Genomic DNA, 18,998 nt, shown 5'->3' on the forward strand with positions numbered 1-18,998 from the left:
TGGGAAGTTGTGCAGGAAAAAGTGTAGTCTTCTGATTTTCACCTCTCACCCTTCAAGTTCAGTATGGGATGTTGTGGTGAGGCTGTGAGTTAGATGAGATAGATTTCTACACCTACATATAAATAAGCCAGAAAAGCTGACGCTCTTAATTAAAATTTCTCATCAAATTCTAGCTCATTCTTCATATGTCAAATAGAAAATATTACAACAAGAGTGTATTGCTTGCTGAGCTTTGTCAACAAGAAAGATGTTAGCCTGAAATACCTGCACAGGATTTGGTACTAAACTAGAGGTTTTAACACGTGAATCTCAGTTTCATATCGCGGAAATGTTAACTACCATTTAAGATGGGCAAATTGATTTTGGGTGAGGAAAAACTTAGCTTTGTCTGTATGCGGTGAATTTTTCAGCCCTCCTAGTTCCTTGGAGTTGTGCTTTACTGTTTGATTTTTTTTTTTCCCCCTCTCTTATTCTTTCATCCTTTGTCCTATCTCATTTTTCTGAGGAAAAGGAAGAATTTGGTGTATTCCCTTTCCTCGCCTCAGTCACTTGTGCAGCTGTTTCTTTGTGTATCAAGAAGCAAGTTAAGGACCAAAGACTTGAAGTGAAGCAGGATTAAAAATGAAAGATGATTTATTAGAAATGAAAAAGTTTAGAAAACTGTAAAAATCCATTTATAGACCACAGTTAAATAGTTCCAACTATAGTTCCACAGAGTTGAAATTTACAGTATGAACAGTCAAACATATGTAAGGCAACTCCCGAGACACCTTTATCTCCCGTTTCACACAAGACTGAACAATTTAAATTAGATTCAAACTCTCTTTAAGGAGAATAAAAATAGATATATTAACTATAACTATCTCTTCCAACATATTCAAACACGGTATGGCTACAGGAGTCGTCTCTTTCTTTAACTGTAACTTTTAACACTGTGTTATGTAAGGGAGAAACATACTGGTTTTTGACATAACATCTCTAGGTAACTTGTAATTGGGGTAGTTTTCAGAATAGGTTTTAATATTTCTCAGTGCAGTGCACTAGCAAACATTCCCTTACGTTTGAATAACTTCTGGCACTTATGGATTGTCTGGTGTGTACTAGCGTTTTGCTCATGGATACAGTGGTTTTAAGTTTTGGAGTTGAGATTTTTTTGGCTGGGTGGCTGGGACTGCACCTTTTTGCTCACCTGCTCTTCTCTCTCAGTCTTACTGACATAAAGCACACTTATATTCTAACCTGAACATAATTTGGTGGCAGCCTGGAAAGTTGCTTTTCTAGTTTATCAACCTTTAGGTGATCCGTGGATAGGAATAAACATCACAGAGAATATGGGACAAATCCTACTTCCAGGGTTACTATCTGCTGGGTGCAGCCCCCTGTGGGGACTTACTTGGGGCAGCAGCAGGAGATGGCAGTAAAGCTTCAGGAGAGAACCTGGGCGATACTAGTTAATTCAAAATTTTTGAGCTTAATTTTTTTCCGCTGTGGGAATGTAAGCCACTTACTATACACTAAAGAAAAGTGCATCAGGGATGCTTCTGACTGATTGCTCTGGCTTGAAACAAATATGTGACTTTTGTGATTTGAGTCCCTCTTGGAAGGAGTTACTCAGCAACGCTTACTCTAGACACTGAAGGAAAGGCAACAAGGAGGCTTTCTTTTTTCAGTCCCTGCCTAGTTGGTTAATACTAAGGCAACCCACTAGTCACAGTGCTAGTGAAAAAACACTAGTAGGTTTTCTAAAGGTGCTGTAAGCGCGTTCTAGCTAATCTATTCTAACACTGTATTTTTCCCTTTGGAAAAAGCCGTAAGAGGAAGAAGTAAGTTTGAGCCCTGATGACAGTAGTGGCTATGGCTGGTGCTTAGTGTGCCTTAGTGTTTGCGTGTGTATGTAGCCAGTATGTAGCTGTTGCAAATATTTGATGAAACAAATAATTATTTGGCTGTTTTTGAGCTGTCCATTGCCCACCTTCTGTGCAGTGGCATCATGTAGCTGTACAATCAAATATTGCTTCCCTCTATGGTTTGAAATCCTCTGGCCGGATCTTCATCTCAACTCTCTTCAATGAATAGGTTGATCCATGCCATCCGTACCAGGTGATGCCATCCATGTTCTTGGTGTGTTCTCCTTTGCGGTAGTAAACCCCATTCAGATTGGAGTCCGTGCAGCAGTTGTACCAATATCCACCTTTTCAGAAAACAAATTAATAGATTCCCGGTGAGCCATGTACTTAAAACAGGTATGTTTTGTATTAATAATAAGAATTATTGCTCTTTCTGGAGGATAGTGACCAGAATGCTGCATTTAATCCCTGGAGCCTATGGCTCTAATAGCTGGGATTGCAGGTAAATTCAAAACTTAACATGGATACTAAATACATAAAGGCTTTAGAGTTACATAGTCAAATTAGTCCAGTAGCTTTCCATTCTGTTGCTCATTCCTCTTAGAGTATTTCCTTGACATGTTTCTGTCTCTGACTCTGAGAGTTAGCATAGGAAATGGATCTGGGTTTTTAGCCTGGGCATCTTAAGCCGTTTAAAAGTTTTACTCTGCAAGTAAGCTTTGCTGCTTTATTGAGACTGATATCAACAATTTTATTTGCATGTCGTGTGGGAGCACATTGGGGAAATGAAAAATAAAGGGCAGGACACAGTGAAGACAATTATCTTTGTGACAGACCTCATGTAAAGATAATAAATTCAATGAAGAGAGTAACCTCATTAGAGGCTTTTAATAGAGTAGGAATAAAGATTAGAATTCAGGTTGGACCTTGAGGTGTGTGTAGGATAGTAATATAGGAGAATAATTACAAGTCCCTAATACTAGAACTTGAAACCTCATAAAAAATATAAGAAAAAAATAAAAACCTTCTAGATATACAGGAATAACTTCTTGCATCACTGAATTGCATCAACGTCTGAGATAGCCTGGCAGATAGGCGTAATGGCCTGGATGACGGTATGTGTAGGTGAGAGCATACACTAAATCATTTGAAGAGTACCGATGTCTATAATATACAGTCTGGCTCTGTGTAAATCAGCTTTAACTGCTAGATTTCCCCCATAACCGATAAGTGTGTATTCCAGAATTGGTCACCTCTCCCTTGATTTGCCATCCAGATGCTACTTACTAGTTACTTGGAAAGAGAGAGCCTTGGGCTCTCAACAAATTACCCAGGCAGCTCTCTCAGGACAGGAAGGTGTTTATGTGTGTTTTACCTTTACGGAACTGGGCACAGTCATCCACGCACTTGTCATTGTCCTTGTCCTTCGTGCTGAAGGCTGTGTTGTTGTGGTACCTTAGGGAATCACGCCCTGTGTTGCCAGTGTAGTTTCCCACAAAAAGACGATAGCTATTTATTTCATTGCTCAGGGTGAATTGCTTATATTGCGCGTAGCGTATGTTACCTTCCCAGTCCTGCCACAGAACAATGAAGAAATAGGTCCTGTTAGACAGCTTATGAAAAGGCTTCACCATCTATGGTTATATACACTGCAAGTTGTGTGTATCTTTTGTGTATCTCTAGATTTTTCAAGAGTTTTTTCTGTCTCAGATTGCAGAAACTTTTCTGCTAAGGCAAAGATACTTTCCAGTTTCATATTTCCAAGTCTTACCTGCCACTGATATTAAACAATACGTTTGGAAACCTGGTGTGCAGCTCTTGCTTTCAACTTCCTTGTCTCATAGCATGCTGCCTCAAGTAATTTTTTTTTCTTTTCTGAAAGAGTGACTTTTAGATAGAAAGCCTTTCAGCTCACTTTTTCCATTATACGTATCCCATCCCTCAAAGCTATTTTATGAGCTATCAACTAGTCTAAGTCAAACGCAAGCCTCTAGTAGACTGTAGAAACTGTTTTGGGGTAATACATTGCAAACTCTTTTGTACACAGGCTGGAAGAAAGTGCTGCAAAAGAAGAAGACTCAGAGCCTTTAAAACTGTATAGGGCATCTCTGTGAATCTTTAAATCTGAGGTGGTCAGCAGTACGATCTCTGTCTGTAGTGGGTTCCGCAGGATTCTCTAGAGCCCCAGACGTTCCCTAAGACACAATCTGTATGCAGACAGAAGGTTGTCCTACTGAATATCCTACTGTATGCTGAATAACATAATTCTATCTTGTCCTTGAATGTTTCACTAGGTCCATCCTACCTCCTTCTCTTGTAATTAAAGCATGCAAATTCTTTGGGTCTCCTATAGAGATAGGAGATGGTATCTGCTACTAGAGAATTACTTTGTACAAAAAAACCTTTTGCTGCTAAAATTGAGAGCTTATTAATTACCTCCAACTCCACTCGCAGAACAGTGGGGCGTCTTGAAAGTCGGTAGATATTTTCATTTCCCAGCCAAAAATCTCCCCGAATATTGCCAAATCCTTCCCTGTATTGTTTCCAGTCCCTATTGAAAGATGTCAAACCAACTTTACGTCTTTGGATGAGAGTCCAGCCCCCTCCATCTGTCTCCATGTCACAGAACACCTAGAATAGGAAAAAAGACAAAGTTTACTTGTCAGTAGACTTAGGGAGGTTCAGTTCTCTTAACACTAGACAAGATGTTGTTCCAGACTTCACAGCTTGAAGAAATTCCTATTTTGTTTAAGTCATGGAAAAACTTTATTAAATGAACTCTTTTTCTGTTTTCCCTCTTAAATGTATGCTCTTTCCTTCCTTGAAATCTGCTTACTGATTCAAAGTGGAGGGTATCACAAGTCAGTATGTGCTCTTTTCATCTCTGTGGTAGATAAGTATTTTTTGCTTCTATTTGAAAAGACATGTCATATACATTGTGCACTTGATATCCTTACCTCCAGATCTGGACTCCCCAAAAATTCATCAGGAGGTAGCTTGTAAACACCAGAGATTCGGTAGTTCCTCTGATAAAGTGATGAGCAGTCATAGACGGCATCTACTTGAATCAGAACCAGAAAGTAAGAATCTGAACAGCAAGAACAACTCCTCTCTAAGTGTGGTTTCTGTAAAGCTTAGTTTGTAGAACAAGGAGTAATTAAATGAAGAAGACATCCTAAAGTCTAATGTTTTCCTGAAATGCTTTAGTTCTGATCTACGTATGCATTGGAAAAAGAGGCTGTAGCACTGGGTCTGTGATGTTTTCTTTCATTCTTAGTTTGGTTGGTTGGTTCTTTTAACCTCTCCTATTCAAAGAGATGTTTCTGCGTTCTCTTCACATTGTGAATGTGCGTGTCTGTGCTGGAAGGTAAAAAGGTGTAGATACTTGCTGTCCACCCCTGACACTCCCCCAAATAATAAATTCTTATCTGTTGGAATGGCTACGCCTGCTGCCAAATGTCTGTTTTGATAGTGTGCGTGAACAGCTTAGCCAAGTTTGTGGATGAGGCGTATTTGCTCAGCACTTTTTGTACTAGAGCCTGTGACAGAGATGGTGGCTTTTAGCTGCGGTCAGTCTCTGCAAGTCTCCTTTCCGCCCTGTGCAGGCGCTGGCTTGAAGATGGTAAAACGCACAGCTATTCTTCCGAGGAAGAAAAACTAGCTGAAGCAAGGCTTTATTCATTCTGACAGTTTTTAATTTAGTACAGACTAAATGTCATACCTAGTGAGGTGAGACGCGTCTGTTTTAAATACCTTCTGGGCCAGTTTCTTCACTGTGTTATTGTATTTTTCCCAAACATTTACTACAGCTCCGAAGAGATTCCTTATGGTAAAATTTTTGTTTAAGATCTACTGTAAACAGCGGTGTGTCAAAACTAGCCAAGTGGAACTTTTTGTAAGAAGACTTTAGTAAATAGATTTAGAAGTTTTTCCTTTCCATTAAAAAGAAAAATAAAATCAAAACGAAGTCTTTTGTCAAACCCAGTCATCCCAGACAACAATACTCTCTTTTAAGGAAGTTTTAAGCTTGTTGCAGTGAATTTCATGTAAAGAGAAAACTGAACAAAAATGTCACTTTCTTCTAGAAGTGGCTTTACAGGTAGCTGACCTACAAAACGTGCCTGCATTCCACGTTTAGTACAGGCCTGTGCAATCATTGTGTGCAGTGAAATTTTCCCTCAGGGAAGAGAGAATTTTGAACAATTTAACTGTGTTCTGGCTAGGCTTATATCACAGTTTGCATCTCGCATCATCTACAGCCTTGAATCTTTGAGAATTATCATTCAAATAATGGATCACTCTTTTATTCTGGTTCAGAGATTGTCATAAAGATACAATTACAAATTTCCAGTAATGCTTGGAGTGCGTTTCTAATTGTTTTACCAACTTCTAGTCCCCTGTCAGTGCTGTGAACTCGGAGGATATTACTGCCGGAGCCATTCCCTGACGAAGCTAGCTCCCTTTCTTTTTGCATTGCTACTGTAGTGCTTAGAAAATAAAATATTAGACTGAGTTCCTCACTGCACAAATACAGTACCTGTTCAGTTTTTCCACTCCCTGATAACAGACATACAGATATTAAAATGCAGCTCAATCTTTGGACTTTTGACAGATGAATTCAAACTAGTTTTCTCAGGATCGCCTGCCTACAGAAGCAGTTTAAGCAGAAGTAGTCAGTATGCATACTTGCTAATCACATTAGTGGGACATGCTAGCGTTAAGAACTAGTCATTAGTTCGTTTTGTGCATTAAGAAGTGTATCTGGGAGCCTGGTGACTCCCTCCTTACCAGCTGAAGTTTGTGTGACCGTCTGAGCTGCCTGGAGTTGCATGATATCTATCTGGTTGTTCATTTCGGAGTATTTGCTCTCAGCATCAATGAGGCGGGACTCCATCTGCTTGGTGCTCCCTTCCAGCTCCATCACCTGCATGACCACGTTCACCCAGTCGCCCTCCTGCTTCTTGCTCAGCTCCTGCAGCATTCTGCTCAGGTTGGCTACTTGCAACTTGAGCTCCTTAATCTCATCGCAGCAGCCTGTCATCTTGGACTGTGCATTCCCATTGATCATTCTCCTTTTAGGAGGCTTCTGCAGCAGTGCTGGGTAGATTGCCACAGACACAGTGATGATGCAGAGCCATGCCAGCTGAGCAGTGGATCTTGCTGGCATTTTTGCTTACAGCAACAGAAAACTTCCAGCTGACTGTGGGTAGTCTGAATGCAGCTGGGGTAGGTATGAAACTTTCTGCAAGTGCTACAGCAGACTGGTACCTTGCTTTCTTCCAATGAAGTGAGTCTCTGAAGGTGGAGCCTGAAGAAATAGCTTTTTTTTCAGACCCCTCCTGTCAGAGTCTATGCACTTCGGAAGCCTGTCTCAAAGCATCTTATATACTATTTTTCTGTTTACCTCCACCCCCCTGAAGCCATGAAGAGCTTTCTGGCCCCTCCCAGTTCATCTGTTCATATCAGGTGTTTACAGGGTGAAATTGCAATAGTTTTCAGCCAAGAAAGATTGGGAAGAGCAGGAGAGAGTTCACTCAGTTCTGTCTTGAAGGGGTGTAAGAGAGGGCTAGGAAATGAGGAGAGTTTCCAGCAATTATTGCCTGTTGGATTATAGCCCTCTTGGTGACTAGTTCTGGCACTCAATAGCTTAAGAGTATTAGAGCTCCAGAATGTGAAAAGGCTGTCCAAATAGGATGAGTTTATAAAAGTTCAAGGAAGGTAACTCCCTAGCAGGTAGCCCTAGCTGCAACAAGTCCTATTAACGTATTCCCCAGAAGCTGTAGGGGGTAACTCTATGCTTGCAGTATTTCTTAATTTAGAAAATGCTTTAGCAAATTTATCAGTTCAGCATCTAATCCTTCTCTCGCTGGACACTGGTGTCTCTGCACTATTTGTTTTGTAGAATTCAGTGCTGTTCTTTTTAGAGATGGGATATCTGAGGATGGGATGTAAAGAAGTCTGCAAAATATGTAAGTCAAAACCCATGCCTCTGTTTACTTATAGGGACAAGTGAAAGGACATTAAGTAATGCTGAAAGACAGTGTATTCAAAATCGATGAGATATGGTTTTTTACAGGCAGTGTGATCTGCCTAGCTTCAGTATTATGGAGGCCAATTTATTAACGGGATTTTAAGAAAGGAAAATCTATGGGTAAATAAAATGTCCACAGTTAACATAAAGTGTAGGTTTAAGAGTAAATCTTTAGACATTCAGATTATAGGTCAAGTATCAACTCGCTGAGGTAGCAACTTTCAATCTACTCTCTTATACCTTTTAACAGTTCAAAAGTTGATTATACCTGCTTGATCCCAGAGTAGAACCGTTTCTGCAATGGTGCAGCTGTCTGCAAAAGGTCTGCAACTTTGTTCTAGACCCTTACGGATGAGGTGTTTCTCCACAGGCCAGCTGCACTGTAATTGCCCAACAAGTGGGTTCTTGCATCTTCCTGCAAAGATTCTGGTAACTGGCAAAGATAAGATGCAATGAAGGAGTAAATGGTTCATGTGTCTGCTTCTGGGGTAAATGCCATGAAAACTTCTTGGTGTCCAAGAAAACAAAAGAAAGCTAATCTTGCTTGTTTTACAAAGAAAATCAGGAGAAACCCAACTGAGACATGCTATCCCATCTAGACTTCTTTTGCTGATCCAAAGTGGCTGCAGGATTTCTGCTTAATTAGAAAAGGTCAGAAAAGCCTTGCTGATCTGACACCCACTTTTAGAGAAAAAGGAAGCACAGTTTCTTGTTGGTGCATTTTCTCTTCCTCAACTTTGTTACACTTGTTGCTAGACGCTTTGTTTCTGCCTCTGATTTGCACCACAGCTGGCTAATAGTTTTTCTGCAGAACCATAATGAGAGACCCCACAGGGTGCAAAGACTTAGGAAGATAAAAAACATCGAAGCACTGAAGAGGTGGAATATGAATTCAGTTGTTTCATAAATCTGAATTTTCTTAGAGGAAGAAGAGGGGATCTTTTGGAGGAGGTCAGAATTGGAGGTCTCCAAGCAGGCAGTGTGTCTTGAGTTTCGTTGCGGGTGCCTGCCTGTGTGCTGTACTTCAGGCAGAAACCACTGTAGTCTGTAATATCAGCTGGTGGGGCTAATGTGTGGTATTGGTGACCTCGTGTATTGCCAGATATGCAATTACGATTTGATTAAAGTACTGAGGATACCTCCACAGCAGACCGTAGGCTTCAGTCACATTTTTGTTATGGACATTCCAGAAACCTTCCATAGCAAAATTGCTTTTTATACTTCAGACCAGAAAGTGCCACTGCACACGGATGAAAGCCTGACCTTTTTGTTCTGCCTCTAATCCTGTCTGAGCCCTCTTCCAGCTGGAGCTTCTGTCATTCCCAGGGGCAAATTCTTCTCAGGCTTCCTGTGATGAGAAATGTGTTTTTGTCGAAGTTGGAACAAAGAATAGGACAGGCCAGACTTTGGCTTCTGCACCCCAAAAAGCCACTCTGCTAACACCCTCACCATGTTACATAGGACTTTGATCCGTTCTGCTGCTGCTCTCACTCACCATAATTCTTTTATCTGTCTTGTACAGTCTGGATTTCACACACACTCGCATCACGAGGGGCAGGTGTGGAAGGGGGGAGCCACTTGTAGGCTCATGCATACCCTCTTGATACAAATTTTGTAAGGATCCAGGCGTTGGCCAGACTCTCTGTTGCACACAGATGTTATGAAACGTACAGAAAGGCCTCCCAATCCCTTCTCTAAACTGGAGTGTTTAATTGGAAGTGAGACAGGGTTTTATTTTGGGTTCAGTCTCTGATTTGTGTATCATAATGTAAGCCATCTTTTTTTTTTTTTTTCATTCTTTGATTTACCCGTTTTAAAACAGGTAATTCTTCTTTGTTCTCTCACTTTGCTCTGTGTAAGAGAGTGACAACAGACATATTATGCAGGAACGGAAAAGAGCACAAATCTTCCCATCTGTCATTACTTTTGAGGAAGCATTAACAGAGATTTGGGCAGACAGATCTCCCTTGGCAGAGACCTTAGCCTTAATAGAATTTGACTTCTTTATGAGTATTTGAAAGCTGAATCTTCCCCTGTTGCATGGAGAACTGAGTGTAGTCGCTTAGGCAGCAATAGTAGTGATGCCAGCCATTGCCAGATTAGATCAGTGGAAGAAGCTGACAGTCCGTAGGAAACGGTTCCGCTGTTACATACTGGTGTACTTACAACTTGACTTCAGGATCCTGTTATATTTTGGAAAGAGGCATAGTTTGGGACATATCTAGGGAGAAACTAGTTCTGTGATTACTGAGTGGGTCCTAGGTACCGACAGAGAAATCCAGTATCATTTGGTTTGAAATCCATTGCCCTAGTTTTCCACCATTATATTTTGTACATGGAAATACTCTGCTACATGGTAGCTAAAAAGACGGAATCCTGAAGTCAAGAACATGAGGCAAATCCTTTTTGACGTCGTTAACAATGTAGGTTTGAAGTGGTTGGGAGAACTGAGTCTGAACATGGTTGCAGTTAGTATGTATCCTATGCTTATAAAGTTGGTTGATGTTACCAAATTCAAGTATATTAGTATTACTTGATTAGAGCCAGAGATCTCTTGTCCCTGGAGGGCCAGATTAAATCAGGGATGGGTTTAAATGACTGTCTTCTCTGGGAAGCTGTTCTGGCAGGTGTATGTGAAGCTGAGACGAGAAGAGGAGCTCAGTGCCCTGTGGCTATTTATTTGGTAGCCAGTTATTGCAAAACCCTTAATATGCATCCGGCAAATGCTTAGAATCTGGCATTCCTGGTGCTTGCTGAGATGGCAAAGGCTCTCATCAGCTCTGCTGGTGGATTGCAGGAGTCCACGCTTTATCGAAGCTCTGTGAAATGCTGCTCTCCCCTTCCAGGAGGTGTGAAACTGTTCACCTCTGGCTTTGGAGAGGCTTATAAATGTTCTGATATTCACCCTACTGTAGCTTTACAGTAATGACTAAATCCCCAGTAAAGGCAAATAAAGTTGTTGCCTACTACAAATAATTATTGTAAATCTCTGAAGTTATATAGGAACAGGTGGAACAAGTGAGAGGGCTTGATGGAAAACAAAACACGGATACTTCCCACAATCATTTGCGACTTCTTTTTTATTTAATGGATCCTTTCTTGCATAACCAATACACAAAGACTCTGGCTCCGTGTTTCACGTTTTTCTGCTAAATATCTTCCGTGGCATTTTCTTTTCTTCTCTGCCTTCACTGAATCTGGTTAATAAAGAATAGGTGATACAAAACCTTTTGCAGCCTGAGCAGCGGTGCTGGCTAAGAATTTTATTGTAACGGTTTTCACTGCTTTTCCTTTCAAAGCTCATGAATGTTTTTACTGGATTTGCAAGCATTTATATCAAGATTGGGAATTTGGCCGATTATAATGCCTGTGAGCAATGTGGTGTGCCCTTGCTGAGAAGCTGGAGGGGCTGCTGCTCTGGCCTGCAAGCAGTCAATCATCACAACTGGTTATTGAAAACAGCTCTCTGCTGGTATTGGTTTCTCAAACTTCTTTGTTCCCAGCATGGGAATAATTTTTAGTGGCACGATGGAAATGCATTGGTTTTTAGAGTTGTTTGGGGGGCAATTGGTTGCTTTCTGAGGCTTGTTGAATCAAGGACTCAAGGATGCCTGAACACAAATAAAACTGTAGAATTGGGGAAACTGGCCAACAAAGCCAATTCCTTTTGCCAGAGGATTATCTGTTCCCCAAAGTATCCACAGAGTAGCAGTGCCTTCCACTTCTAATCCCAGAAGCAAGCTCTCAGCACTTCTTCAGAAGGAAAAACAAGATTGACTTAGGTTGGTAAAATCTGTCACATAGAGGAGCTTTTTAAACAAACTTGGGGAGACTGAAAAAAAGAAGAGTTTGGCTTCTTGTCTAGACTTTGCACACAAGCTGCTTTATTGCAAAAATAAGGTTTGTCTATGCTTTTTTTTGAGATGTTTTCTGGCAATAGGAAATGTGTGTGTTCCCTCACAGATAGGCTTGGGACCTCCTGAAAAGGCTCTGTTAAAAGAAAGTTTTTCATTTTTATGGGAAGATGGAGAAGGGTCCAGTCTCTTACTTCTGAGTTCTTGAAGATTTAATTTACTTTGAGTGACAGAGAATATTGTTAGAGACCCTCAAAGATAATGGAAAGCTCCCAGGACTGTATAAAAGAGATTATTTCTAGTAAACTTTAGGCACTTACGCCTGGGGTTTGTGGAGGAGAAAAGTCCATCATTTGAGTGCTCTTCCTGCTGAAGACAGTAAAGTTGTTTTTCATTCCCAGTTCATGTCTGGTTTCTGTTTAAATAGCCTTTAAAATATACAAGCAATAGGAGTATATTTCTCTTAAATAGTGTTTTTTTGTGATTCTAGCTCAGTGTGCTACATTTTAGTCCTTTGCACTGCATTTTTATTTGATATCTTAATAATCGAATAGTAGGTTTATGTAACATTTCACTACTAATAAAATTCAAAGATTTAAGATTTTTTTTTTTTGTCCAAGATTTTTTTATCAGGGAGCTCGCCAAGGGTAGTCACTTTTTCCAATTACTATGTCATTCCATCCCTACAAATTTTTTTTTCATCAGAAGACTCATCACATTTAAAATCCCACTCATCATGATCAAGTGCTACAAATAAGTTAGGGTTGGAGAGGAGGATTGGATATTATCCTGGCTACAGTATTGATTAATAAACAGGAGGGGGTGGGAATTATCTATAATCTTGGATTTAAATGTGCCAGCCTTATTTCCTTATCGAGCCGCCCCTTACAGCTGCTGAAGATTGTGCACTTGGAATATAGGAATTAATGCTTTTGTTATTGTGATTGACATCAAATTTACTTCCACTGTGCTGCATTCTGGAATTAGGCAGTGAGTCCAGGTGAGCCAAATTCATACAAAACTTTAGTGATGGAAGTCAGTTTTGTAACTGATTAATCCTCATTTTGAAGGAAAGTATAAGGATCTTATGTTGTTTTGTTGTACCTTCTAATCACTTTTTTTTTTTATTGCATAAAATGTGAAATTAAATGGTGGGTATTAAACAGTGAAATTAGTACATTAGTTCAAAGTATACCAAAGTCTTGTTGATATGACTTTGGCAATCGTGTTATTTCTGTGGACTCCCATTTTAAGTCTGACTGCAAACATGAGGACAGCTCTGTCTTGAAATAATTTCAGAATATTTTATGTATGTACATGTGGCATTTAAAATATATAATTATGAAATATTTTACTTGAGCATTAATACTGGAAGACTCCGCCAGTCCGTATCAGGCAGCAGAGCTGAATACTTAGGCTTTTCCTGAAAGGTGGCATCTGTAACCTATGACCTACAAAACTTATTTCTAAAAACTTCCAAGGAAGGAGATATATTAGTTGTCTCTTATGCCCCGCTGCTGGGCCTTCAGGTAAAGTAGATGGTAGGGGTGGCTTTTTTCTGGCTTCTAAACAAAAATGAACAGATGAATATGTTCTGCCCTCAGTGGATATGGAGAATAACTGATCTTCACCTTAATATCAACCTTTGTATTATCCTGAGTTGTGAACAACTGCAAGGACACCACCCAGTAAACAAATACTAAAGTTACTGTCTGCTGAGTTAACATTGTTTCTATCTTGAGAGATGTTTTCCCACTTTCTCTCTTAATCCAGAAAGATTTTTGTAGTTATCTTTTTCCCGATACAAGGAGAAATCTATCCTCCCGATTCTAATCCGGTAAACTGCCCTGATTTCCAGCAGCAACACTGACTAAAACCCCCTGGCAACTCTGCCTGGCTGGGATATCAGCCCTTCGGGGCCTCTTCTGTGTGCCTGGATGCTTTTCTGTAGAGTTGGTCATTCTGTCTGGTCTCCAGCACAATAACTAGAAAACAGCTCTGTAGCACTTTGAGTGTTACAGAATTCGAGAAGATTCTGCCTGAGCGCAGATCTCATCAAATCTGCAGGGAGAAAGGCGATGCCTTAATGGTAGGATGGTTTCTAAATGTGTATTTTGAATGTGTTAATAGGGCTCCATGTGGAAATGCTTTTCCAAGAGAAGTACAGTCTGCAGGTCCCCTCCTGGAGAATTTGTATGCAGAAAGTTGTGGGTCTGTTGAAAACCCATTCCAGTCAGCTGTGGTAGTAGTGATTTTTATATTACTGCACCTCCAAGAATCAGAGCACACTGAATCCAGCGGATGAGAAAAAGCAGAAATGCAAGGTCTTTCAAAACAAAGCAAAAAAAAACCCTCTAAAACACAACATCAGAACTTAATCCACACACAACTGTGTTTCCCTTAACCTGTAAAACTGAATAGCAAAATGATGCAGTGATCACTAAAATTTTATTACTCTGAAGCAATAAGTCAGCGAAGGTTCAGCCCTATCAATAAAGCCTACCTTGATGCCTGAGTCTTGCTTCTTTGGAGGGATTTTTTTTTGTACTGCTCTGTGTTTAGGTCCATCTCTGCTAAAGAAGTGAATGTTGTTGCCCCCCCTGCCCCATTTTGTGTATACGCTATTTTAATATGGTGCATCAAAACACTAAATAATTGACAGGAGATTTCCCAGTCAGTGGCTTATCCTAGTCCGCAAAACTACCTATCTTTACTCACTCTGTGGGCTAGATCATTTGTCACAAGAGAGTAAATTATGATTAATAATGCCAACACAGTATTATATCTGATGCTGCATGTTCTTTTAAGTCAAAGTCTTTCTCCTTTCTCTTCCCTTCTTTTTCCTCCCTTTGCTTAAACCTAGCCATAGACAGCTTTGAAACATTTAATTCTACTTTGGACAGCCAAGAAAGTAAGAAACAAAAATGGAGTAATTGAGTGCACCAGGGAGCATCAGCAAAAGAGCAGTGCTAATTGTTGAAGAATAAAAGATAATGGCCAATTTTGTCAGGAAGCGTTGACAAGAAAGATAAATTGGAAGTAATTAACTGTCTGACATGCTGGAAGTGATGTGTCTGCCAATGGCTCTTTAAATCATCAGGATATGAAATGCGACAGCCATTTATCACTTTTATGAGGCACTGCTGCCTGGCTTTCCCTTGGGAAGCGTGGAGGTAGTATGTTCTTTGATTGTCTTGCTAAAAAAAGGCATGAATGTATTTCAAGTGCTTCCCATTTTTGGGTACCTGTCGTCCTGAACTGTGATTATGGTGTATTCTTAGCCTACCGGACTCTGATTTGAGCTCAACCATTCTGAGGTCCTCTTTTCAAGAGTACTTTTCTTGACCTTCCCAGATATACAGTGTATGTCTAGGAGCTTGTTTCTTTAGTTGACAGGAAAGGAAACTTCCACAGACAGAAGAAATATAGCACTTATTTGAATATTTTCCCTATTTTATCCGTTCAGAGTACTTCCTTTAGATTTCTTTTTCTCTTACTGTTTAACAGGCCTCTCATGGGAGGAAAAAAAAATCTGCAGTCCTTCTGATGATAGCAGGCAAGAAGAGGCATTTCTGAAATCTGCCTGTATCTACAGCAGCATGTTCAAAGACCATTGAAAATCTCTTTGCATTGCTCTCGGTTGACGTGGGGGGGTTTTGTTAGGTTATGCTGTTTCCATTACAAATGTTAACCAGTGTTAATACTGGAGTGTAGCGTGTGTTGCAGCATGCTCAGTTGTTGGGACATTGCTTTGAACAACTTGTGCTTCTTGTTCTCCAGCGCTGCTAAAAGAGGAGAGCAATGAGCCGGGGACTGTTCATAAATAAGCTTTATAAAATAGCAGGAGCTTCATAAAAAGTTTATTTCTTCATTAAATTGGGGTTTAGCAAAGTGCTGATCACCAAACACCAATGGGCAGATGCCCATTTCTGATCGTAAGATCAGAAAACCAATGTGAAAAAGAAATTATTTAAGAGAATAGCTGCTGATCTGGAGAACCATGCTCATGAGTAGCCTATTTGCTTGTGATTCATAAAATTCAACTCACCTTGCAAAGCAAGGTGCCTCACTGGTACAGAATGAGGGCTGGTTGTGACGACAGGAGTTTCTGACGTGTTCTTGGAAACCAGCAAAAGAAGAGCACCAGTACTGGTTAGTACCAGTGCAGAGACAATATAGGAAACATGAAACAAAGTAGGGTTGCAAGCTTTTTAGCAAGTCAGCAGGTGTGTTCCTGGTGACATTTGTCAACTGTTTTAATGATGTAGATTGTTTCCTGGAGCATTAAAATCTCTACTTTGATTTTTTTTTTTTAAAGTCATTGGTGGTCTGTTTAAGAGAAAGGGAGAAAGAAAATCAGTACTGTAAAGCTCTTAATAAGTGCAGCTGTTTGAGAAATTATGCCTTTCAAACTATTGGCAACTATTCTTCTCCCTATGGAGGCTGTTATTTAGAATTGATAATTATATGCAATCACTGTTTTGTGTAAAAAGTCTTGAGTGTATATTTGCATCTATCTTTTTTGCAAATATGTAGTCATTGTGCGTCTTATGTAGTCTAATCATTTATTTGAAAGTTTTAAAGAAAAAGGAGGGTGTTTCATTGGTATTTCTAAATAATAGAGCTTGGTATTATCAAGCAGAAGCTCATACCAGCCCCTAATAACGGCCAGCTGTGTTAAATGGTCTTTCTCTTCCTACCTTTTCAGCATTAACAATAAACTGCAACAGCCAGAAGCAGCCGCGGGGGTACTGGAATATGCCATGAAGCACTTTGGGGAGCTGGTGAGTCCTGCTGGATAACTCTCTTCTTCATGTCTTATGTTTTCATGGTTTTCGTAGGGGTTTTTTTGGTGGTGTGTTTTGTCAGGCAATCACGTTGAGGTTCTATCCCGGCTTATAATATTGCCCCATTCATACTGTCGATGTCTTGCTGCCTATGGGGATGTATGCTGTGTACTTGGCTGTATATCAGCAAACACTGCATACAGGTAAGATAGCTGGGGAAGGCTGCAAGAACTTGTGCAAGAACCTGATTTGGAGGACAATTTGGCAGCTGTCGTTGACACTAAGGGCAGCTGTGGGGAACTAGCAACTTGACAAAATAAGTCATTTTATTTAGAAGAAGCTGAGAAGGGAGGGAGGAAGTTCCTGTTCTGAGCTTCAGATGCATGAGGGTTTTTGAGAAACTGCATCAACATCTTCAAGGTAAGGATTTAACAGAAGTTGTGCCTCTAGCCTCTCTCATCCAAGAGGCACGTGAGTCTTTGCAAATGCTATTCAGAATAGCAGATTAGCCAGTCCCTTACAATTTTGACTGCTCACAGAAATAAAATAACCCCGTTCTGCATTTGTTCTGTGTCTTTCTCTGCACAACTTACCTCTTTTTGGTTCGTTCTTTTTTTCATAAGCATTTAACTTCTGTTCAGAGATTAAAGCATCTCTGCTCTCCTGCCAATCCTATTAAAAAGCTGCTTTTGCGGTGGTAATTCTTGCAGTGCCTTAGGGTGATTGGGAAAAGAAAGGCAGCCCTGGAAGCACAGTAGACTCACCCCTCTTATTAGGAACCACTAGAAAGTGAGAACAGGTATAAGCAGAAAATGGTGGAATTCCTCTGGTGTAGGATTATATGTGGTTTTGACCAAGACTGGAAAAGAAGTCCTTTCTGGGAGAAGTGGGGACTTCAGAACTTTTTTGCAGCTTCTTATGATTCCTTGGGTGGACTGAGCAAAGCTCTGTGTTACCTAATTCTGACCTCACTCTTTAGCAGTAATGTAGTTCTAGCAGTAAATGTAGTTCAAAACACAGAGTTTGCCAGAACAGGCAGTGAAAAGAAATTAAGAGGAGCTGTGAGCTTTACTTTCAGGAACTTACTTGAAATATTATGACTGAGCTAAGAAGCTAAAGGGGTGATATAAAAATGTCCTAAGTGGAAGACCTGGCATGCAGAGTGTGGTTTATACTGACCCTGCCCACAGGGCTGGGAAAAGAATCTATTCTGCAGCCTGTGTCAAGACATGAGCTGCCAAGGACCGAGCAGAAAAACATTGGCAGAGATAAGTATGGAAAAATATTAAGGCATTTTATTTCTTGAAAATTAGAAACAAAATCTAGAAACAGACTGAAGAAAAGTTTGTGCAGCTGATAAGGATCACTGCTTGGCTTACTTTAAAGTCTTTTTTACAAACCCCAGCCTTTCCTTGTGAGGGCCATGGTTAGACCCCAACATCATACTACCTGCTGTATTAAAAAATGGTCTAGCAGTAGCCAGACGCACAGTGTGCTTTTTGGGGTTGGTGGTTTTTTTTTCCAGTTAGTCACTCCATTCCTGAACACAGGACTGTTGTTCTTGTTTAAATGCAAGAATGTGCAACAATAGGAAGTGGAATATTTTATAGATTTATCCTTTTTCCTATTCCACTCACTGCTCCTTTCCAAGAAGAAAAGCACCAGCTACTGAGCTAGTATTATATTATTATTATTATACTGAGCTAGCGGCACTGAACAGGTGGATGAGGTTGGATTGATTCCTCCAGTAAACCTGAGCTCCTTTCTGTGCAGGTTAAGCAATACTCAGAATTCCTGTTTTTGCACTAGGTCAAGGCTTTTTTCTGTATTGTAGAAGTCTATGAGGGTGTTTAGAATGAAAAAAGGGCTAAGTGACCACCACAGACACAGAACTGTTCAGAAAAGCTTTGTAGTTAATATAGAATGGTGAATATTAATCCCACTATTTATGCTGATTTTCTTTTTTTTTCCTCCCTTAGGAAATTCAAGCTACCTGGTATGAAAAGCTTCATGAATGGGAAGATGCTCTGGTGGCCTATGACAAGAAGATGGACACAAACAAAGATGATCCTGAGCTGATGCTAGGACGGATGCGTTGCTTGGAGGCACTTGGTGAATGGTAAGAGGGGAATGCCTGAAGACTGAGGAAGACAGTGCCTTTAAAATGGTGCCTAACTCTTCTCTAAAAATGGTGCCTAACTCTTCTCTGGATGCTGTCATCCAGGTGAAATTTTTTTGCTTGAATTCCTATTTATTCCTGCTTATTTAGTAGTTTGAGTATTTCCAGTGACTTCTCACTTTGTTCATTGAAGTCAGAATTGGTAGTAATTTCTCTAAGCCTTTTGGGACGTGCCATCTGATAAGGTCTCTCTGAAAGTGAATCTGCATTCTTGTGGTCAGATCAACCCCATTTGTAAGAGAGAAAGGAACTGTAAATAGAGGGGACCTCTCAGGAAACATTAACTGGGAAGCACTTGTC

The 18,998-nt window shown here is 40.3% G+C and overlaps 2 protein-coding genes across 5 annotated transcripts in view; one reads left to right on the forward strand and one right to left on the reverse strand.

The window, feature by feature from the left end:
• Positions 1-18,998, forward strand: part of MTOR (mechanistic target of rapamycin kinase) — a 66,635-nt gene that overhangs the window by 20,208 nt on the left and 27,429 nt on the right. For all 3 annotated transcript variants that reach the window (XM_054222264.1, XM_054222263.1, XM_054222265.1), the window contains 2 exons: positions 16,441-16,516; positions 18,499-18,638. In XM_054222264.1, coding sequence (XP_054078239.1) covers positions 16,441-16,516; positions 18,499-18,638 — 216 coding nt within the window. The remainder of the gene's footprint in view (positions 1-16,440; positions 16,517-18,498; positions 18,639-18,998) is intronic.
• On the reverse strand, positions 694-7,278 carry ANGPTL7 (angiopoietin like 7). Of its 2 annotated transcripts, none has more exons than XM_054222267.1 (5): positions 6,636-7,278; positions 4,805-4,905; positions 4,284-4,478; positions 3,223-3,421; positions 694-2,191 (listed from the first exon to the last, which is right to left on the reverse strand). In XM_054222267.1, the coding sequence occupies exons 1-5, from the start codon at positions 7,012-7,014 to the stop codon at positions 2,022-2,024; spliced, it is 1,044 nt and encodes a 347-aa protein (XP_054078242.1). In that variant the 5' UTR covers positions 7,015-7,278; the 3' UTR covers positions 694-2,021. The 2 variants fall into 2 exon arrangements, with proteins under 2 accessions (XP_054078242.1, XP_054078241.1); XM_054222266.1 differs by having other exon boundaries at positions 4,805-4,908.

Source organism: Rissa tridactyla, chromosome 16 (assembly GCF_028500815.1).
Source record: "Rissa tridactyla isolate bRisTri1 chromosome 16, bRisTri1.patW.cur.20221130, whole genome shotgun sequence".
NCBI lineage: Eukaryota > Metazoa > Chordata > Aves > Charadriiformes > Laridae > Rissa > Rissa tridactyla.

Coding starts and splice junctions, on each gene's coding strand:
- ANGPTL7 (XM_054222266.1), bottom strand. CDS start 7,014: ATGCCAGCAAGATCCACTGCTCAGCTGGCATGGCTCTGCATCATCACT. Junction 3,422..4,283: donor TTCTGCGAGTGGAGTTGGAG/GTAATTAATAAG, acceptor GTTCTGTGGCAG/GACTGGGAAGGTAACATACG. Junction 2,192..3,222: donor CTGTGCCCAGTTCCGTAAAG/GTAAAACACACA, acceptor TTTTCTGAAAAG/GTGGATATTGGTACAACTGC.